Here is a 24,056-nt window from a genome sequence, read left to right as displayed (position 1 = left end):
TTTTTAAACAAATATTTCATGCATATTTACCTGAAGGAGGGCATTTTATCAAAGCAGAAAATAGCAATAATTAAAATTGATGACATCCAGATATGTCTTATTCAACATGGGGGCATTTGGTAGACCTTTCAGTTATACTGTAAGATTTGTTTGTGTATTGGATAGTGGTACCTTTACCTTTCAAGTCAAGATTCTTGGCTCCCATTGTGGTCTGAGTTGTCACCTTGGTGTCGATCTTCACTGTGTGCAGGTTGTTTGTGTCTCTTGATATCATCACATTGTGCCAATGATTGTCATTCAAGGGCTTGTTAGAGTTGCCTTTGATTAGATGAGCACCATTACCCAAATCAAATACATAATGCAGATACCTGGAATAAACATTCCAACACAAAATGTAGAAGGGAACATAGAACTCATGTGAGTTTAGAAATTATTTTGCTGATTTGACAAATATATATTTTAAATTGCTGTGTTGGTAAATTTAAGTTGATAAAACCATTACCCTTTATCTTTACCTGTGTAACATGGTCTTATCTTATGACAAACGGATGTTAGAAAGAATCCAGGCAGAAAGGTACTATTTGATCCTGATATGTCTTACGCCAATGTTTTCTATTAATTCCGATTACATTTAACAGATGGTTAACAGGTTTACAGTGTATGCACTAGATCATGTATATCACTCATTACAAAGATTTGGCAGGAGATTCAAGACATCTGTGTCCATTGCTTGGCCAAAACTATTCATTGCATTAGGAATTCGCAGTATCCACGGAGTCACACTATTTCAGAGCTGTTGCATTCTGAAAAATATATTCAGTTAAAGTGTATTTTTTGTCTTTTTGACTGTACTTTCATTAAATTAATTCAAATACAAAGGAGGATATATTGAATAGATTTTCCTCATATAAAAGAGTCTGTACATTCCAGTGTTTAAGAACATTTTATATGGCATTCTGGTGTATCTTACCAATTTTAAAATATTATTATTATTATTATACAGACAGATGAGTGAAAAAACAATCTATACTCAATATACATTATACAGTATGTTCACCTGAAAGTTTTATGTCTTGGAATCCTGCTGCGCTGCTTAGAGAAAGACTGTGATGTGTGAAAATTGCTCTTGACGTCAGATATTGTACCTACCCTTTGACAAGCTCCACCACAATGAAGTCATTGCCATCTCCACTGTTGTAAAGTATCAGCCCATCAGATGAAGTTGTCTTGAACTGGAAGAACAGGTGCATGGTGTAGTAGGCCTGCAGAGTGGACAGCGCCACATAGCTTGACCGGGACTTGAATGTCACAGGGTCGGCTATGATGTTTTTGAACCCGATCATGGCATTGAGCTCACAGTAGTCTATGTCTCCATTCTTGCAGAGATCGATGTAAACCATGCCATTGAAGGACAAGCTCTGCAGATGGCCAATGAAGTTGGACGGCACTACAGACATATACCTCTTCTCGGTCACAATTCCTGTTTCTATGTTGTGGAACTCCAGCTGCGTGTGGTCTCCTGCCATCAGACCTTCAAATGAAGAAAGGAACAGAGAATTTTATGTTAATCATTATCATATCATCACATCACTTTCAATAACTTCTTATGTTAATCAGCGTCATGTTGGCCCGGGGCCTATCCCAAGAAGCAAGGCAGGATACACCCTGGCTGAGATGCCAGTTTATTGCAGGACACGCAAATATAAACACACACACTGTACACTCACACCCCGGCGATTTTTCCCAGAAGCCAATTAACCTACCTAAAATACCGGTATGTCTTTAGATTGTGGAAGGAAACAAGAGTATCCAGAAGAAACCTACATAAACATAGGGGGAACAGGCAGACTCCACGCAGATAGCACCTCAGGAATTGAACCCCAGGCCTGTGCCATTCCATTAATGTTAATATTATTGATAATATTATACCTGTAAAATTCAATCTTGCTGCTTTAATTTTTTGCAGAACGTAATGCATTTAATTAAGTTGTTACTGTTATATTCAAGAATAATAATGATGTTTCTTTTTAATATATATCATTTTAGTTTCACTTGTGTAAACAAAGCCAAGCATGACTAAAAAATCAAGGCAGGAAAAAGAAAATTTCTTATACATTTGGCCACTAGAGGGTATCAAATATTTTTTTTAAATTCAAAGGTAAACAAAGAACAGAAGAGGTTAGAACAAGGTTAGACATGAGAGGCCAAACAGTCCATTTAGTAGTAGTTAGTTGATATAAAGATGTCACACAGCCATTTCTTAAAAGCATACAGCTTTAAACTGACTGTTTAGGCCTAGATCACATGATAATTCAGTTCTGGTCTACTTACATTCCTAATTAGGACATACTTGTTTCTTTGTACGTTACACTTACATTGTGCAACACTTACTTTTTAGTTTAATCAAATTATATTTTATAAAAATGATCCCTCCACCTTCCTCTTGGCCGCATTACTATTTTTAAACATACTATTTATAAAAGTGCATTTTTATGCATGTATATGTGTAAAGCAAAAAGAAAAGTTGAAAATGCTTTACCCTATACAGTTAAAATATCAGCTTTAGAGGAAAGAAAAAAATGTGTGTACTGTCGCAATGTCTATTCCACTATAGGGAAAGTCTCACTCTTTAATACTGTACTGTACATCCAATCCTTGGCACTCCTGTTGATCTAGTCTTTAAAACAGCTTTCTTCTTTTAACAAAGGTATTGAGGTAAATATGTCTGTGCTACATCATAGATTCCTTATTGTGTACTGTAGATCATTTTCAAGTTCATGTAAACTCGGGGATTGATAACTAGAAACAATGGTTTTAACTGAATTGTGCCAAGAAACACATCTTAAAATATTAATATTTTTTGAGCTTCAGAACTACTGATCTGAGTATGCATTGTGTTTAAATGACAAGGCTAGGGAAAGTACACTAATGGAAAAAAAGAGAGCAGCTCTGTGTAAAGTATTCTGTATTTGCAGTTTTGATTGCCACAGATTACAATGTAGCTCAGTTGTTAAGGGTCCCAAGCTCTTTTCATACCATTCCAAAATAAGCCAGTTCTCTGTAACTATCCGTCTGTCCCAGACGAACCTTTCAAAAAGCAGACACCGCACAAAAAGAATCATATCAACAAAACAAGATTCAGACTAATATTTTGGAAATCAGATGAACCACAAAACACTGCAAAGGCTTGATTTAACCTATGGGTTTTTATCTGTTTCCTAGCATCTCTACTTAAAAGGCAGTATCTCACAGTAAAACCTAAAAGAAAATGGAATTTAAAAAGGACGTACCTTCCACGGGCTGTAATTCATCCACTGTCAGTTTCAAACTCTTTCCTCTCCTGACCACACGCACTGTGTGCCATTCGTTATCGTTGAGGTTATACCCCGCAAAAATGGTTTCTGGCCCTTTGCCTGCAGAATATTCCAAAGAGTGGTTAAGTGCATTTTCTAAATTATAGCACAAAGCGACACCTTACAGAAAAGGCTGGCATACTACAAGCATTAAATTAATGAAATTAAGTAAAGGTACTGTAAATTGCCAGAAAACATTCAATTAGAGCCCATGATGTGCCTGTTGCACAAAGCAATCATTGTCTTCTTGAAATATTAAAAAAAATTAATTATACAAATGGCTAGAATTCAGCCCACATTCTTTCAAAGTGCTACAAATATTGTTAAAAAGGGACTATTACACTAAGCAATGATTAAGTCACAGGAGTATAAAATCAAGCTGTAGGCTTATAAATAACATTTGTATCCTTACAATGAAGCACTTGCAATAGTGATAAATATTTTTTCATTGATTCCAAGATTCACAAAGTTTGAGAACACTGCCATAGTCTATCTCATAAAAAGAATGTTTAAATTAGATATCTCTGCTTGTCACAAACATGCACAATCAGCAATAGGTTTTTAAATTAATAGGTGATTAATTGCATTTAATAAAATCTTGGAGATTCATTTATTTTTTTAGATTCTCTCAAAATATTGTGAGATAAGTTTCTTCCATGTTTTAAAATTTATTTTTTTACAACTGTATATTAAAATTAAAAGATTATAATTCCTTATATTTATACTTTGTTTACTTGGATTACTAATATTATTTCTTTTATTTATAGTATGTTCTCTTAATAGTTTGAATAATAAAAAATAAATAGGTAATTAAAATAATATATAATTGTTTTTGCTGTTGTTGTTACAAAATAAAAAGTGTGTTTTTGCTTTAATGCAATCCAATACAATGATGTATTAGTATAAGCTACTGCAATGCAGTCTGAACAAAATCATATAAAGTGATTTAGGTGGTAACAATTGTTTACAACACTAAAAAATCCAGGATCACCTATGAAATCCAAAATTGCCTTCCAATTCAAGGCATTTATTAAGGAAACGTCCTATTTCTAAAGAAAATGAAGGAGAATGCAGCTGTCTGAAGATAAATATTAATACAAGTAATATCACAGACTACAGTATATACATGTACAGTATAAGCTAACGATGTCAGTATATTGTATTTTGTTAAAATTATGAAAATGTCAAATTATAAAAAACAAATTTACTGTATCTAAACTCCTCCTGTTTAAGAGCATCTTTGATAGATAAATCTGCATTTAATTTCAAACTATTGATAAGCGCTTGATAAGTCTGCCTGTATACACATTGGTATTTTTTTTCTCAATGTAGAGTGTTACAGTACTGTATACTGTATACTGTATATCGAATTTACTTATTTTTTGGGTTAAATCTTTGGTATAAAAAGAAGTCCATTGTCCCAGTGTGGCATACTGTACAATAGCAATCAGCACAGACAAGCCAGGCAGGTACTGTAGGTGTGTTTTGATAAAATAGATAATTTTATAAATTATTGCAATAGGACTGAGCCATGGGGGCGGTATAATCAAATTATATAAATGTGTCTTGCTTTAATTGTGGAACAGTCTAAGGACAAAATAATTGACCAAAAGAACTTCCTGAACACTAGTCCTGCAACTTTGGCATTCACATTTACTGTTGGTTGTAAATAAATCAGACTAAAGTCCTTGAAAGATACCTATCTTTACGATTAGAAATAGTTAAAATGCGGTTAAAGGTGGTAGTAATAATATTATTATTAATTATAATAATAATAATAATTCATAGACCAAATAGTTTCAGTTGAAACTGAAATATACTGTATCAGAAAGTGTTAAGCATTCAATACCCTTTATCACCTGCAGATGGAGACATTTGTATATGTAATGATACAGATACTGTGTCTGACGCCATAACAATAAAACCTATTATTATTATTATTATTATAACTACATGTATATTTTTTACTAACATCTTATAGAATATTGTCCACAGAACTGATTGCATTCTTTTTCATATTCTCTAAACAGCAAATTTAAAATCTGAGACCTTTATCAACAATACAATATTTTAACCTCACAAGACATCTGAATTGTTGATTGTGTATATTTGTACCAAGCTTTCCAAATGATTACCAATGCTTTGCAAAGTCTGTGTATATGATGAAAATGTGTAAGCTTTAAAATATATAAAATAATATTTAAACAACATTTAGAAAGTTAATAACGTGCTAGCTTTGTACTGCATAAGTCTGCATATCATACTAACAAGTTTCTGATATTGACTGTGATTGACCTTGTTTGTAGAAAATATGGACTGTGATTTTCCTAGGGCATTTGATGATGGCATGCATATCATATTTACTCTGTATTTCAAATATTATTATTTGAAACTTAATTCTCACATTTCACATACTGATAGGAATAATGCATGTGACATTTCATTTCCTCATATACTTTGTACCACTAGGGAGTTTTCAGTAAGAACACCAGCAACACCTATTATTCCTCCAAATAATTAATAAGACTAAATGTAAGATTTTATCTTTTTAAAAAGAGGGTTTAAGGAAATTCTAGGTGCAATAAAGACATCAAAATACTATACTCCATCACATAAAGATCTTTATCATCGAACAAGTGAATCACAGATTTCAGACACTCTTTAAAATTCAGACATTCAACTTACTTTGAATTTTACACTTAAAATTATTTTTTTATTACTTTGTGGAAAATAAAAGATGTCTCTTGCAAAGAATAGACCATCAAGTACTACAGTAGATTTGCAATAAATAGCAGGCAGATGAATTATTTTTTTTTGCATCTGGTCTCGTCATTAATCAAATACCACCAAGAAATGTAATCAAATACCACCACGAAATGATTAATTCTTTATGCATTAATCAAATAATAAATGCATTATTTATAACCTAACAACAATACATTCTATTAAATGCACTTGGTATTTACAGGCTATTTTATCGTTTTGTTCCTATTAACGTTTTTAAATCTTAGAGGAAATCTAAAATATTTGCAGATAAAAAAATACAGTATAATATTCTCACTGAGCCAGATACCAGATGCAACCATAGAAACCAAATGTATTAGCACAGGATGTACTCCTTTGTAGTCTTCCACATGTTCCTTTACTGATGCTTAAAAGTATCTGTATTATTATACAGTAGCTCACAGGCTGGAAGAGCAATTTTTGCCCCACAAATGTCTACAGCAGGCAGAAAGGCAACGTTTGAAAAATATTTTCTTACAAATGTCCTATAATAGTTTTGTGTGACCTAGACATGCACACCTACCTGCGCAAAGACAACACATTACACAAAAACACCGCTGCACCTGAATCCCACTTGAATGTCATTATTCCCAGTTTTAATCAACACCAGATCCCTCTGAAGCAAGTATTATTATACTACTATTAGTCTGTTTTATATTAGATAGACCTGACACGTCCTGCAATACTAAAGAACAAGTATGCATCTGTAGAGATAGATCATTTAAAAAGATCTTTCCTAAAGGATACCGGGTATAAAATAGCTATTTTCCCATGTAAAAGATTCTGTTGTTTTCTTGAGCAATGAGTTAAAGGTTCATGGATTGCTTCCCTTTCATCACTTCCACACAAACCAAAAAACAATGAGTCTGAGCTGTGTAACATTGTTGTCCAGTCCACTTAGAGCTACCTCACTGAGCAATGCACTGCAAAAAAATGGAAGCACGGTGGAACATTCAGTGCAGGGAAAACACGGTTTGAACATGACGTGAATAAACCTTCATGGCCTTCTTGTATATTTACTGTATGTAGTGGGAGCAGAACCTGAAACGATTCATTCAGAAAATCTGAACAAACCACACAGGGACGTTAGGTTGAATTTAACCTCAATGTCGCATCCTCTGCCCCCCTTGTTTTCTGACTATCACTTGAGAGTTCTCTGTCTTTCTTCTACTGGACTTCAGTGTCTCTTGTGCTACTATGAGAACGTTTTCTGATACTGCCCTCAGTTGGTTTAGCTCTTATCATCTTGAGAGAAAGCAATGAGTCTCTATGGGTTGATTCAGGACTATTACTGAGTTAGTATCCCCAGGGGTCCACACTGGAAACTCAAATATTTACATGCTTACATGAAGCCAAATCTTTCTACATCATAATGTGAATTTTCACCTGCTCATACGGATTAATTTTCAAACCAAACGTGACATGAAAACACTGTGTTTGTGGCTATGAATAAACTTTAGACACAGTATTTTTTGCAACTGAACAGTGAAAATAATTAGGGTCATGATACTAGGCTCTTTGTATCAGTAGCAAAACCAAAATAATTAAAGCAGGATTATCAATGGTGCTCAAACTGTGTTTTGTGTAACTGAAAAAGGATATAATTATTTTTAGGAACTACATTCAATATCTGCATCACCAAGATGCCTTCTTAGGAACAATATTTTCTTCTGCTTTGTCAATGCCTGCTGCAGAAAAACTAGTGTCTGATGTGGTCTGATGTGGTTTCATATAGACGTGACTACTGCAATCCCCTCCTTGCTATATTCGAATCTCACTTGCTAGAGAATAAGCGTACTTCTGGTGATCATACCACCCCCTTTTTGAAATCCCTGTTTTTTGTCTCTGTTGTGAATATTTTGAGATATTGTTCTTGACTTTCAAAGCTATTAAGGTAATCTAGTACACCTACTGTATATGTCTGACCTCCATAAACTGTAGACACCTAGCAACTATCCCTCCTCTGGTCACTTGTTTGTCCCTTCAACAAGGCTACAAACTGTGGGTAACAGAGCCTTCCCTTGCTACGCACATACTGTAGGCCATGGAAGACTTTTTTTTCAATATATGGAATACATAGTTTCTGTTTTCAAGTCTTAACTTAAAACTTGTTTATACTGGCATTCCTATAAATGTTGTTATATATTATCATTTATCCTTATATTATATAATTCTATTAATCAATTAGCATGGCTGCCGTCGCATCATCCAGGTGGATGCTGCACACTGGTGGTGGTGGAGGGGATCCCCATTACCTGTAAAGCGCTTTGAATGGAGTGTCCAGAAAAGTGCTATATAAGTGTAAGCAATTATTATTATTATTATTACTATTATTATTATTATTATTATTATTATTATTGTAACTTATTATAATATAATAAGTAATTGGATACAGATGGGACAGAATTAAGATTTAGTATATATACTAGGCATGACTAATATAATGGTATATACAGTGGGTTGAACAAATGGCCCTGCAATGTTGCTATTTCATTTAATTAAATTCAATTTATTTTATATAGCGCCTTTCACAACAAGGTTGCCCCAAGGTGCTTAACAAAGCAAGTGACCATGCATGTTGTGAATACAGAACAGAAAAGACCAGAAGACAATTCTCTCAAATCAATATGCTAGAAGCCTAAGGAATAGCACGAACCACATGGCCTCCTCTCATTAGCAGTCTTTCTGAAGTTACTACAGTATGTTCTTACCCAAAGCCACAGTTCTGTTCATATATTCTGTTCAATGTTATCGAATTGAATGAGGATGCTTCTTCATTCATTACACATCTGCTGTACAATATTGTATGAAAATGAATTTTAATATTTTAATTGCACCTCCCATGCACCTGTACCTGGATCTTTGCATGCGTGAGAAAAGTGCATAAAAAGATTACAACTGAGATGGGCCATTCATGTCATCTGGCTTATTTGTGCTGAGGTAGAAAGATCTCTATGATGTGCCAACTGGCATGATCTCAGCAGGGTGTTTTCTTCTACTTTCAAATTATTCATTTTTATAATGAAGACGTTTCAAACTGCATCTTCTACACTATGTATGCATATAAATATCTATACATAGTTCTTATTTGATTTGAAATCATAAAGATGCTAATACATACAGTATAATGTGCATGCAAATCTGAAGGAACAAAATAAAAAAAAATTGAGTCTCAAAGTGTTAGACTGCTTTGTAAGCAATTACAAGATAGGATTGGAAAAAAAAGTTATACAAGGAGGATCAAGAATAAAATGCTCAATATGGTCTTGTTGGGCCAAATGATTACCAGTACACTTTTGTTGACTGAGATCATAAGCTACAAAGGAAAAGAGCTTGCCACTGTTTGAGAGGGTCCCAAACATAGAAACCCTTGGTTTTCCCTGGTTGATGTTAGGCATCATCCCCATATGACGTTCACACATACAGTTTGTCTTTGTGTGAGGAAAGGCTCAGACAAAGGCTCAGTGATTGGTGAATCTGGACAATGCCATTAGAAACAGAGAGAGGTGCAGAAGCAGTGGGTCAAGAGCTGAAGAATCTCTATGGTACCAACTGCTATTCAAACATAAGAATCATGTTGATCCTTCTTTAAATATGCATTACCTTAAAGCCTAGGAACGTTCACCCAGTTAAATAAATAATGCCTTCCTCCACATTATTACACTGGCCAGATGATTGGCAACCTCATTTAATGGATTTCCAATTGGGCTGTGGTTTTACATGAAGGTCAACCCGCAACGTATTAAAATAAAACACAGACCTTACATTTCTTCCTCTGTATACTAGATATGGTACATTTTGCAGCACATATGTGAAACAAAGATAGAGCGTAAGGTAAAAACAATTCCATTCTGTAAGAACATCTTCTGCTCACAACATGCTGCAGAACAATGTCTGACACAGCAGGTGGCATCTATGATGATGAGACTGTGGCTAAAGCACAAGCTGAACCTCCCATTACCAGCAGTCACTCTCAGGACCAAAAAAATGCCAAAAAAAAGAGAACAGAGGAAGAATGTGAAATGATCCAAGGAAAACACAAAGCAAATGCCTTGATCTAAAGCTGGCATGACAAACATGTCAATTCCCATGGTTAGGGGGCTTTGCAACTTTTAAACTGTACTTGTGGAACTAATCAAGGGCATTTCTTATTAAACCTTAATGAAGCAACATCAGTTCCTGCTATAGCAAAAATCAGATGAAAACAGGAAGCGCATCCATCCAGCAGATAAAGTCTACTGCATCCAATTTCCTTTTTTTTCTGCATTAAAAGCAATGAACCTTATAATCTAGTAAATAGGGAAGACATTCTTTTCAGAAGAGTAGATTTTAGTGCTCTATCTGTAAGCAGAGTTTGAAAAGGACCACTGCAGCTACCCATCTACTTGAGAAAGCACTTGACGCAGGCTACTCTTCATTCTTCATGACCCTTCTGGTCAGGCCTGCTCTTAATAGTGAAGTTCTTTTGAAATATGTGGTTGCAGGAATTCGGGGATGCAACCTTGACTTTTACTGTATGTTGCCATATTCCTCTTGCAAAGGCCCCGATATAATTCAGGGTCCCTCGCTTTTCCCACTGTTCCCACTGTTGTTTTTCAGACAACGCTCAAAGCGTTTAGATGTCAAAAGATCTAAATACTGTACATTTTACATTGCCTTGTCAATGAACAATTACTTTATGTGAACATGTTCTTAGTATTTAAAATTATTAATCACCATTAGAAATTGGTTGATTCTTTCACTCAAAGGAACATACATCTATACCCATTTATAAATGTATGTTTATAAAGCTGGGTATTTTACTGAAGTAAGATCAACAGTACAACATCAATGGCCCACCCAGTACTTAGGCCTGTAGACTCCTAACTACAACTCCTCGCTACTGTTATTGATGAGTATTTGTTTTATTGATAAGATTGATTTCATCCTTAACATTTAAAAAATACGCCATGCAATGCTATGCACACAAAAAAAATAATTCTGTCTTCCTAATTTGGAGGAATAGAATAGAAAAATAAGAATATATTTGGGATGGTTGCTGGGATAATACAAGTGAAATTGGACATTTTGAATAAATAATCAATTCTCTTAAATTAAAAATAATAAAATTAAAATTGTTACTCATTAGAGGAGAACAATAGGGTTATACTGTACAGTATATTGCAAGAGGCTGTGTAGTCTCAAAGTTTACGCAAAATGTAATAAGAGACAGACTGAGGTACAGCACATCCACCACAATAACACAACATCACGCCCCAGGTCCCAGATCTAACTCGATTCATTATTTGGATATTATCTTGCATGTTGTAGCACTGTTTTTCAGTTCTGCAATATGTATGGTAATTTATTGATTCCTAAAAAGATGTTTAACTTTGTTCAGACTAATGCTGCCCAGAAAAATAATACATTTCTTTACACCTTTTAATTCTGAAGGGTCCATGTTATTTTACAGTTATTGAATTACAGTACATATACTGTTCTTAAACCTTACGAAGACTTCTATTAATCTCAGAGTAAATATATAAACAGCTAGTGTAAAATGCATCAACTAACCCAAGTGTTGAATTATACTTAATGCTTAAGGGGGTCATGTTCTCTCTTTATTAACAACACAAATGCAAACCTAATTTAGGAATGCATTGCATTTTATATTACAATGAATGTAGAGTTATGTGAAATGTTCATAACTGCTTAAAAATTGATTAATAGAGTAAATGGATACCACAATGTCATTAACTAAATGTGGCCTATGCATACAATGTGTACTGTAGGTGAAAAGTGTTCCTTATGAATTAACTGGTTACATATACAGTTAACATACTACAACATAATCTTACTGCAATATACAGTATATTGTTATTATGGTTCTCAATTGGTACTGTAATTACTTTTCATTTCAAGTGAGACTCATTTTATTATACAAATACTTAAAGTTTAAGCTTGAAACACACAGTATTGTTATTCATAATTGACAAAAATAGTTTTTAAGGTAGAGCTGAAATGCATATGCTTGGGCTTATGAGAACTAGTACTGTATGTCTGAAGCACATGTCCTGGCTGCTTGAAATAATCATCTGTTTAAAAATGCATTGACTTCTTTCAAATGACTTCAATAATACATAACCCTGATAGAATCAGTACCGAGAATGAGACTGGCGCATTATATTGCTTAATTTTCTTCTGATTTGGTAAATCCCAAGGACTCGGGCTTTAATACAGTTACCTTTTTTTAAGACTATTATTCTCTGTTGTATTCAACTCATAATAGTAATGCCATTAGAACACACAGTCTATCTGCAGAGCATTAAGAATTTCTATGCAAGAGTCAATCCCAGAGGGGCACCTGAATGCTGATATGGACATCTCCTATAGAATATATTCTGTGTGCTCATTTCACTGAATATCAGACTATTTTTGATTTTCAAATTAAGCTGAAATCTAATCTTGAGAGGTGACTGGGATAATCATTTGTTTGACTATCTAATGAATGAGGCTTTTTAAATGCACCACTTCTAATAAATTAGCATTATCATTTTGCACAATGCAATCTTCATTATAGATATCCGTTCAATTTGGAAATGACAATTGATACTTCACAACACAGGTCACAGCAGTAACTCTTAGACTGCTCCTTTGAGCCCTCCACCCATCAAGCCATTCCTCTTTTGCCATGCTGCAAACTCCACAGTGCTTGACAAAGGAATTAGTGCTGACTGTAGGAGAAGCACACCTCTTACTGACAACACTGCAAGCCAGCACTTTCTTGAGAAGTCACAGGCGTCGCTGTTTACTGGACGTACCAGGTACTTGAAACTGGTAACACACAGATTTTCTTTTTTTATGGTATTGATTCATGCAGACTAGGGCATGAGGCATGAAGTAAATGTACACGCTATCCCTTGGAATGTGCATTCAAATTGTTCGCATTGTGATTCCACTTTATCAACTGGAGATCTACTGTATGGCAACAGAGTTTAGGAAGAAGCAGCTCTCACCATGAGCACTGCAACATCACAGGAGAACAAAAAGTTAAAGGTACCTCTGCTGTACAGAAAACTAAGGACAAGGATTTGGGACTTCTGTTTCAGTAGCCCATCTGATAGTAATATTCCAAAATAGGTCATTTCCCTTTACAGACAACCAGTACATCAGCTCAGATTCAAAATTTGGATTGTGGAACCTGTGCTCTAAACCATTGTTAATACTGGTTAAGCCACTCAAGAGACAAGACATGTTTTTTTTTTCATACTCTTGAGTAAAAAAAGTACTTAGTTTTTCTCAATAATTATGACATCACTTCCTTCTTGGTTTTTGTAGAAAGTTATCAGCAAGTTACAACTAACAGCTGTATGTTAGAATATTAACACAGGACATGCACAAGAGTACTATACCCCCTCAAGCATCCATTGACTGTGATCCAGGAGCTGGAGTGTCAGCATTGTACAGGTATGCAGTACAGCTACACTGTCACTGTCACCATTTCACAGAAAAAAAAAACTTCATGGTACTGTATATATGCTACTGAAGTGTGCTCAGTGCATTTATTAAAGAGCTAGCCTGAAAACGAATTTGAAGAGTTTATGTTGACTTACTATACATGTTACATAATTAAGTCTGACAATGGAACTATTTTATAATGTTACAAAAGAGCTTGGAAGTCAACAAGAGAACATTATTTTTCACCATTTTACAATGTACTTTGAATGTCATCCAAAATGCACATAAATAGACTGATTATAAACGTATTTAAATAATACATTTAAATAGACTGATTATATCAATCACTGAGATACACTCAACATAATCTACCGTGTGTAAAAGTAGCACCTAATGCAGAATTGTGTCATCGACTGAATTACAAATCTACATACGGTATGTACTTTGTGTTACATGATAATTTGATTTGATGTTGTTTGTGTTTTATCCACAGAATGAAAAAATAAATATTACTCTTTGCACTTGTAAGAGTCATTCTTGAAGTCACCCAGCATGAGCTACATTTACACAGAAACTCACACATTCTTCATTGGTACTCATTTAATCTCTCCTAAACTTAATGAAACAATCACTTTCCATTGCTTTCCACTTAAACACAAAGTGCTAGCATTTTTGCAGTTCATTTTCTGTCCCCACTATTATTTGTATTACAAATGGAAATGTGAATGCGGCTGCATATTTATTATATAAATTGCTATAGTAAATTTGAACATTGTTGCCTATTTATAATGGAAGTTGTTTGAGAAACTGAGCTTCTGAAAGCACATGAATCTTGGGATATTGCATGAATACTAAAAAAGTAACAAACACCTTGGATCTGTTACTCAAAATATGTTTCTTTGAAGATGTAATGTGTGGTGTACTTTTAAGTCATTAAAGTGGGCATAATGTCTGCCATTTTAAGATAAAATCAGAGTGCATGTATCAACACATGCTGTTCACTTTCCTATGAATATAAAACACCACTGGTGCTTAAAGTGAAGGTAGACTCAAAGTATAGCAGGTACATACAGCATACACAAATCTATATATACATCACTTTAACAACATAAATGTTTTGCAAAATAAGTTTGGATTATTGGGTTTATAGGTTTATTGAGAATCTTATTGCAAAAGAGGCAAATTATGTCAATGTGTGGATTCAACATGACTTGTTTACAGTACTAAAGACATTAACAATTTCAGTGATGACAGAGAAAGAAAAAATCTTACCTACCTTAAAACTCCCATCTTTTCCTCCCTCTCGCTAAACATGCCTTGATTTGTCTTGATATACTGTAGTTCTGTGTATAATTATATAATACTTACCACATAGTAAAAAAAACAAACTTCCATGGTATCACAGAAGTAAAGGTCTTGGTACAACATTACTGTTTTCCCAAACATCTACTGTAGGTTAAAAGTAGGGCAATGTCATGGACTCCTAATGTCTTGCATGACATTTAGTGCAGACTTAACAAAGGTCAAAAAGGTCAACGCATACAGGTCAAACTCCAGGGTTTCAGAGTTTTGTTTTGTTTCAAATAAAGGTCCATTATAAGTCATACAACAACTAAGAAGGGCAACCCTCTTTGGGACTTTTACCACTTATGGCCTACAAGGATTGCCTCACTTCTGATAAAACTGTGAAAACCATCAGTCAGGATATTTTACAAACTCATAACAGTTTAAAGACAAGCTCTCTTGAGAAAGATCAGTTCCATTCAGATGCAATATGTGTGTAATTAAAACAGTGTTTCTCTCTTAAAAAACATAATGTATTAAAGACTGTAATTTAAAATACATGGATGTCTTTGACTGGTGAATACCAGTTACTTTGTTGTGTCACAAAGTGCTAAAATCTTTCTTCCTGCACTAAAGTTCGTTGCATCCAGTTAAAAACATCTGTACAGAATACATTAATATGTTCTTAATAATGTAAAGAATAACTACATGGGCACATCAGGGCTTATTGTCACTGGGGACACTGACATACCTTTCTCTTAAAGTAATAATAAAAAAATAAAAAGTTACATTTTTATAATGCATTTTTCCATGATGTTGAATCAAATGCTTATGTGCATAAAGCATATTGAATGATGTACTGCACAAGGACATTATACATATGTTTCTAGAAATTTACTGAACCATAGGTGTAAACTATGAATATTCCCATTCAAAACAAATTTCTCATGCTTCTTGAGTTATATTCAGGCTCATAAATGTTATAAATAAACCCGCGAGTACTTGTAATGAGTAGTGTTCAGAAAACAGGTGACACCAAAAGACTTTCAGACGCAGGACCTCACTGCTCTGAGCTGCTCTTGCAGAGAAAACCTCAGTGTATGACCGATGACTAGACTGTTCATTTGTACAGCAGAATCAGACTTTTACAATAGATTTATGAATGCATGCCATCACCTTTGCCGTCTGTGGTTGACTGGGAATCCCATTGAAAGCCAGGGAAATTGTACAGTATTTCTCTTTCACAAAGTGAGCTTGTGTGCAATAGTGTAGAATAAATGTGCGATGTATTTGCAGTGGAGTGAAATGTGAATGCTGTATGTACAGTAAGTTAGGGTAGTAAATAGATGTATGCATTTTAAAATAAAATGGTGTCAGTCTGTGTACTAATATAGTATGTGAGTTGAAGCAAAGTGGCTAGGTTTATTAAGAGATATGACCCTATAATTAATTTGTCTAAGTCTTACTTTAACCTTTATAATAGAAGAGAAAAAAAGAATTGAATAAACTTGTACAGTATGTCCTAAAACATTTTTTGCAGGGCCTGTTTAAGTGTACATTGCATTCGCTCTTGAGCGATAACCTCAGCTAAAGATGACTAAAACGGACATTTCACTTTGATTTATCTTCATCATCAGTGTAGCTGTGCAAAATCTGTAGCTTCGAAGTAAATGTCAAATTATATGTGAATGTGAGAAACCATTAATTGGTGAGTGACTAAAAAAAACTTTTGTAAAGTCTGAAAATCCTTCATTAGTTCATTACAGCTTATGAATAATGCATGTCAGGAAAGTTCTGTCCTAAAGTGTTGTAATGAAACCACAATGAAGCTTGGAACTTTTTCTTCTTCCTATTGAGTATTAATACACCCCTTTTCAGGAATGGTTAGTATGAGTAATAAAATCACAGTCCGTATTCCCTTTTTACTCTGAACATCCTAATCAATTTACATGCAGTGAGAAAAAATGTTCATGCATTACTAAAACACCTCTGTCTTAGAACCATGCATATTATATGAAGCACATTGAATTTACGACTTCAAGGTTTGCTAATTAGAAATAATAGGGTGTAAAAAATCATCTGAGTGCAATGTTTGCCCATCATAAATTTCATCCAACTATGGATCTGTGACGCTACATAATATCCACTAAATAAGCCTGGATTCTCTCTCTATATATGTATCATTTATGAGCAAGATAAAGCATTGGAACTGATTTAATTTAGTCTTATTTTCTGTAAACAGGCTCACATTTCATACAGGTCCAATTTTTTACACCCTTGCCTGGAATAGATAATTCTCTAAATACTGTCAAAACATATAATAAAACACTTTTAAAAAATTGAATTATATTAGAAATTTGCAGGTGACAAAAAGATAAAAAATAGAGATCTTAATTGCAACTTACTGGATGTACAGTTAATCCTGATACAGTCTAGATGGGGAAGAATAGATGAAAGATGTAAATTTATCCTTCAAGGTTATAGCTGCAGACATCCATTAAATACAATTTCCACCCTTCTGGGGACAGACACATAAAATGTGGCCATTCTGTTGCACTGTTTTGTATGCACTGAAGCATTTATGTTTGTTTTAGTGAGATTGTATATTCAAACACATATGTTTTTAATCTGTTTGCTTATGTGTACAGTAATTTTTTTTTTTTTCTCTGCTGTGCTCAACTGCATACATGAACATCATGTAAAATTATGGCCACAATCAAACAGAGCTACTTGACAACCAATCTGGGCTTGCAGATTTTTATGAGAAATTCAAAGACGTGTTCCCCAGAATGACTGCTACCACTCTATACGTGTGAAGGAACAATGGTATTTATTTTTGTTATGAAAACAAAGTCAATCAATGTTCTTTCACAATGGAGTATTTTGCAAGCCAAAGCTAGAGGAAAAGTCTTTTTCAGTTTAAGGAATTCTCAGAGGATTTCTCCACAGTTCTAATAAGGAATAATACTTTTTTGTAAGCTATCAACCAATATATAGCAAGTATATGATTATATATAATAAATACACTGTACAATCACATTGTCTGTAAGAGACAGAGTATAATATTCTTCCTGTATGATAGTCGTAACTTTACAATCAGACTGAAAACTGTCATATTCAGGCTTGACTGGCACTGGAAAAGAAGTCACGAAATCCTCTGAGAAATGTGACAAATTAACCCAGGCTCCATTCCCATGTAGCTCAGTCTGTCATGTGTCGTCAACCGCAACAGAAAAGTGGTTGCAAACAGCCAAAGACCACAATGTACACATGCCCTTACAGGGAATGCTGTGCTTTAAAAACACATCTGCTGTATCAGATGTGTGACTCCTGTGATTTTGTACAATCCTGCTTAATATCAACTGCATCCAGCATTTTTGTGCAATACCATGCAGATATTGCTACAGGGACCCTACAGGCAATACTTCTGGGTCATCTTGTTAGTATTCTGTGGTAAATGGTGACATTTTGAAAGTGATTTCTGTTTGCAAAGGAAAAGGGATGACTATCATTCCTGTAAAAATGCTATTTGTGAAATATTAAACTTTGCAAAAGCCTCACAAATTCTCCCAAGCCTTCCATCTGCTGAGAGACAAATTACAAACATGCTCCTTCTGAGTGATCTTTATCATTCAGAAAGCTGTTAGCTCTGTCAGAACTGGGTAAGCCACAGGACGAGAGCTTTAGGAATCAACGGGGTCCTCCTGAATAGAAATGAGCAACTATACATATATATAGGAAAATGTAATGAAAAAAATCAATTCAATTTCTTCTTCACCTCTTTCTTGTGGACATATAATTTCTCATTTCTACAGCCATTTTATTTGAAGCATAAAGTGTATTTTGGAGGCGTTTTCTACCTCTTTTGATAAACATGCTGTAAAGCTACAAACCAGATAGGTCTGTAATTTTCTGACAGTAAATGATTGTTGTACTATAAAGGTTTACCTTTACAGTACATGGCTATCAGGATACAGCCAGCAAAAGTATGCTTTAAAAATCCTACCTCTGTTTTTTTTAATGTACTTGTAATTTACTGTACCTAAAAATTACTTTTTGGCTAAAGCCATGTATAAACATTGCCATGCAATTAAATTAAAAGATGTAGGGTGCAGGACTAAGGAGTAGCAAGCATTCCTTCTGCAGTAAGGGCTGTACAGTGCTCACTTGGCAGTCTGCTCAGGGCCGCAGTCTCAGGCCATTGAAGGGCTCTACACCATCCCCTTCTTTTCAATACATAAACAGGCTTGTTGATCACTAACAATACCATTTGGAACAGAAGCAAAAATAGTTCTATACATTTCTGTGCATGATATATGGGGGAAATATTTAAAATGTATGCAACTTTATTTTACTCCAGAAGCCCTCAAATAGATAGCTTTTAAAGGTGTCTTTATATATTACTATGAGGCATTTTCATATACATATATTTTTTTGGGAGGGCTGTTTGTCTGGTGTACAAATGCAAAGATGTTCATTTAAAAATCCATATTTTTATGTGTAAAATGTTTTAAAAATTTTAGCAGTATATTAAAAAATGTTAAAAATCAATAAGATAGCACTATGAATGTTGTACTTCCATGCAGTGATGGGTGATAGTGAGAGGTGTGTTAGGGTTACCTAGGTTGACAGTCAGTCTCACTCTGCCAGCATCCAATTCCAGTCGCAGGGTATCAGCAGAGTCCCTGGATGTTGTTGCCATTAGAATCCCATAGGCTCTCTGTGATCTGAACCGAAGGGAGACGTCTTCTGCTTCAGTGTGCATCACCACTGGCAGCTGGATTTTCATGAACTTGCTGCCATCATAACTGAGAATTGTGGCATCTGTAAATAGAGATGTTGAAGATATAAGTGTATTTGTATTGTCAAAGACAATCCTTTGAATGAGCTCTCCTGAAGTCTATTTCCTAATCACGTATTGGAGATTCAAGTATTTTGTATACATTATGGCATGCAGGTGCTGAACTATGGACTATGTTACAATATCTGCAGTTATATTGTTACATTTCAGTAGATACTATCACAGTACCAGTCATCCCTTTCATTTTAAAAGAACGAAAGACAGAATATCACCAACACTGCAGAAAATAGCCAGGCTCTGCAAAAACCAGGCTCAACTGCCAGCTGCTGGAGCACTATAAAGATGTTTTAGTCCGGATGGAAATTTCAGATGACAGTGCAACCAGGGGCTGACTTCTAATCAGCTGAATAACTTTCTTTTTCCTCTAGTAATGTCAGTGTCAGTTCCTGAAGCTTCCATTTTGGTTACTTATTGAGAAAAACTATCAATGCCAAGTGGTGTAAGAGAAAAAAATAAATGATGAATAGATAACAGGTGCAAAATCTTATACCCAGAGAAGGCTGACAGAGGGAAGATCAGCACATTATTATCTAAAAAAAAACTAAAAGCAACCACAGACTAAGGAAGAAATAATGCATCATTGTTGTTTGATTTCAAAATACCCACCAAAAGGCTCAATATATATTTCTTACTTGGTATATAGTGAGTTTGTTGAATAGTTTTGAAAATATACTACAACAGCTAATATAGCCAATCCTTGCCATTATCAATAGCTTTTAATTCAGAGAACTAATGCTAAGAAAGGGGAAAAGTGTTCTCGGTGGGAAAGGTATCTCCCGTTCCCAGAGTGTACTCTAGATGAAAGCTGTCAGATGGCTTTTGGCTTTGCTATGTCAGAAACCAAATGTCTGGATCAGATACCAGTCTTGCCACAGGGTCCCTATCTGAACCCTGCCCGCAGGGGGGCTGAGTCACTAGTGAAGGGTTACTGTGTGGAACACAGAACACTGGATATTAGGCAGGACACATTTATCCTGGAGGAGATCACATCTCATCCCTTTCAAAATCCAATTTTATTCTGCACGATACAAACCAAAGGTGTCAAAACCTGAGATGGGTGTTTGACAAATGACCATTCTTCTATCTCTCCCATACCTGAAGGGGCTTCTATGGGGATGAGCTTTATTTTGAAAGAGAAAAGGTTTGCACGACACACAATACACACATATCCATATATATGGCATCAAAAATTTCCAAAAGAACTCAGAAAAACATGCCCAAACCCATCATCTGTAATTCCTTATTTCGAATCTATTTTGACTTCCAAGAACAGCAAACATACGGTATGAATTAAAATATACAGTATTCTTCTCAGACACAGATCCTTAACGTTCTACGTTCTTTAGACTCATTGCTACTGTAAAGCAATGAATATTGTCAAGAAAACAGAGGAATGTTTAGCAAAAAGAAGAAACCACACCTGTCAAAAAATGTACTGTACTGAAAAGAAACTCAAGGAAAGTTTTGAGGGAGCTGTGAGCATCAGATTTAAGAGGGTGACAGAAAGATTGTCTCCTTGGTGACAATTAATTATTGTGCAGAATTTCAGAGGAGGCTTCTCCTAACACAAAGACAAAGTTCTGTGTGCCTTAGTGAATACATTATTTAGATTTGGATACATAGTTGTTGCATATCAATAGACACAGGACATGCTATGACTTATTATACTACAATTAATAATAATAATACCTAAAAATATTATACAAGATGACATGTGATTATTATTAGTTTTCTTATACAAGAATTTATCTACAGTTTATTACAGAACTGTAAGAGCAGAGGTAATATTTTACCCACTGCCTAGAAGAAAGTTGCATTTTAAAACAGATCCAGATCGTTAAAAAAAAACATTTTCTTTTCTGAGAAATTAACTGGCATAATAAGCGAGTACCCAAAGATGGATTATGAGGCAATACACACATTCTCTTCACAGTTTTAGTATCTCCCAAAGTAAAAAGATGACAGCCATTACACATAGGAGACTCATACCTCATCAGTGATTGGAGTGTATTTGCAATGAGAAAAAAACTATTTATTCTGGCATGTTAAGATAATAAAGAAAATGCATCAATGGGAATGGAAAAATGAGCAATAATGTTACAATCCTCAGTCTATGTACTGTATATACTGTATAATTTGGTGTTTCCAAATTTGATTAATGCTGCATATGCTCCATCCATTGATTTTCTAACCATTTATTCAATTCGGGGTTGCAGGGGAGGCAGGACACACTCTGGATGGGATGCCAGTCCTTCACAGGGCACACACGCTCACACCAGTGCCAGTTTCCCCAGAGGTCAATGAAACTACCACTACTGTGTATCCTTGGACTGTGGGAAAAAACTTGAGCACCTGGAGGAAACCCATGTGATAAATTCCACACAGATAGCACCCAGGGCCACAGCGCTGTGAGACAGCTACACTAACCACTGCCCCACCATGCCACCAATAATAATAATAATAATAATAATAATAATAATAATAATAATAATAATAATAATAATTGCTCACACTTATATAGCGCTTTTCTGGACACTCCACTCAAAGCGCTTTACAGGTAATGGGGACTCCCCTCCACCACCACCAATGTGCAGCCCCACCTGGATGATGCGACGGCAGCCATAGTGCGCCAGAACACTCACCACACACCAGCTATTAGTGGGGAGGAGAGCAGAGTAATGAAGCCAATTCATAGAGGGGGACTATTAGATTGGTAAGGGCCAATGGGAAATTTGGCCAGGACGCCGGGGTTACACCCCTACTCTTTTCGAGAAGCGCCCTGGGATTTTTAATGACCACAGAGAATCAGGACCTCTGTTTTACATCTCATCCGAAGGACGGCGCCTGTTTACAGTATAGTGTCCCCGTCACTATACTGGGGTATTAGGACCCACATGGACCGCAGGGTGAGCGCCCCCTGCTGGCCCCACTAACACCTCTTCCAGCAGGGGGCGCTCACCCTGTCCAATACTTCAATACTTGTTTTGTGTTCTAAATCATAAGCCTCATAAGTCATCAAACCACATTCTGTAACCTACTGTACTATTGTTTCTTATCTTTATTGTATTTCATCACAGTTCTGTTTATTAATAATATCATATCCAAATACAGAACATGCTATTAACGTTCCAATGTCAAGCAAATTAAATTTCACCTTTGGACAGAACAGAATAATTCAATTGTTACTGGTCTCCCTGATTTCATTTTCAAACAAATATATAACAATACAAAATACATTTTTGTATTGAAGGCATTAAGAGTTAGTCAGTGTTATAAGGCCTCTCCTATTTTTGCTAAACACAAATACTGGCAAAAGAAATGTAACAGTTGTTGGTGTTTTAATCTATGTTTCTGAGATAAAGGTTCATGAACACAAGGCTTTGTAATTGCACAAAAAAATCTTTCTTGGCATAACTTGAATTCATACGTGTCTGCTTTCTTGAGCAACATGACTAACACAATCAAACACATTAATTCAGCAAAAGCATTACTAACACTTTCTACTTTGTGACAGAGGGCCAACTGCAGCAATTGTGAGATCCTAAAATAGCTTGGGATCTCACAGAATGCACTCCTCTGTAGTCCAGCAGATAGAAGCACACCTGTGCAAATCTGAGCCCATGGGGTGCCTCACACTGGGACTTCAAATGGAAAAAAGACTGACAGGGAGCCAGAAAACATCGTAGTGACATCTGCCTCTCCATCTGCTTACATCGTTCTGCAAGAATTCAAAACCATTCCTCAGAAAACAGCGACCTGTCTTTGTTTTCCAAAGAAATCTAACACCAACTACATGACAGCCTTGGTACAATATGCTGGGCTGGGGGAGATGAGTAATCTTGCATTTCTATTACAACCCTCAATTGCTTTTTCCAAGACAACAGCACATTCCACTTTAGATTTTATTGCTAACAGAAATGTGTTGCCTTCCATATCGTTCTGCTCATAATGCCTCTTATGCTGATAAAACTAGGATATTGGTACCACTGTCTCCCACTGGATTTAAACACAGTATGCAGTGTCTCTTAATGCCTTCCATGATAATAATTTTCTGTCATATACCAAGAGTCTCAAGTCTTTATTTCATTAATATTTAGACTTCAGCAACTTAATGAACTACTTATTTCTGATCTTTTTTTTCTATCTAAAAAAGTCTGTTACGATTTCTGAAAAAAATCCAAGATTGGGGAAAGATTATACTTATTACTGATGCTTGTAAATTTTATAAAATCTATAATATTATTCATAGAAGTAGCACTGAGTTTACAAAGTAAATTAATTACATGAAATAAAACAATGTAAACAATCTCATCTTATCCTATGTAGAGAAAACAGCC

The 24,056-nt window shown here is 35.1% G+C and overlaps 1 protein-coding gene across 26 annotated transcripts in view; it reads right to left on the bottom strand.

Annotated features, from left to right (window-relative positions):
• nrxn1a (neurexin 1a) overlaps window positions 1-24,056 on the bottom strand; it is a 352,697-nt gene that overhangs the window by 192,772 nt on the left and 135,869 nt on the right. For 23 of the 26 annotated variants that reach the window (XM_088610470.1, XM_088610478.1, XM_088610489.1 and 20 more), the window contains 5 exons: window positions 19,479-19,682; window positions 17,264-17,290; window positions 3,291-3,413; window positions 1,150-1,531; window positions 178-368 (listed from right to left, as the gene is read on the bottom strand). In XM_088610470.1, coding sequence (XP_088466596.1) covers window positions 178-368; window positions 1,150-1,531; window positions 3,291-3,413; window positions 17,264-17,290; window positions 19,479-19,682 — 927 coding nt within the window. The remainder of the gene's footprint in view (window positions 1-177; window positions 369-1,149; window positions 1,532-3,290; window positions 3,414-17,263; window positions 17,291-19,478; window positions 19,683-24,056) is intronic. The other 3 variants (XM_088610483.1, XM_088610494.1, XM_088610496.1) reach the window with 1 other exon arrangement.

The sequence above is a fragment of the Lepisosteus platostomus genome, chromosome 17 (genome assembly GCF_059453375.1).
Source record: "Lepisosteus platostomus isolate fLepPlt1 chromosome 17, fLepPlt1.hap1, whole genome shotgun sequence".
Lineage (NCBI taxonomy): Eukaryota > Metazoa > Chordata > Actinopteri > Semionotiformes > Lepisosteidae > Lepisosteus > Lepisosteus platostomus.
Note: the sequence above shows the minus strand (reverse complement) of the source record. Positions and strands in the feature narration are given on the sequence as shown.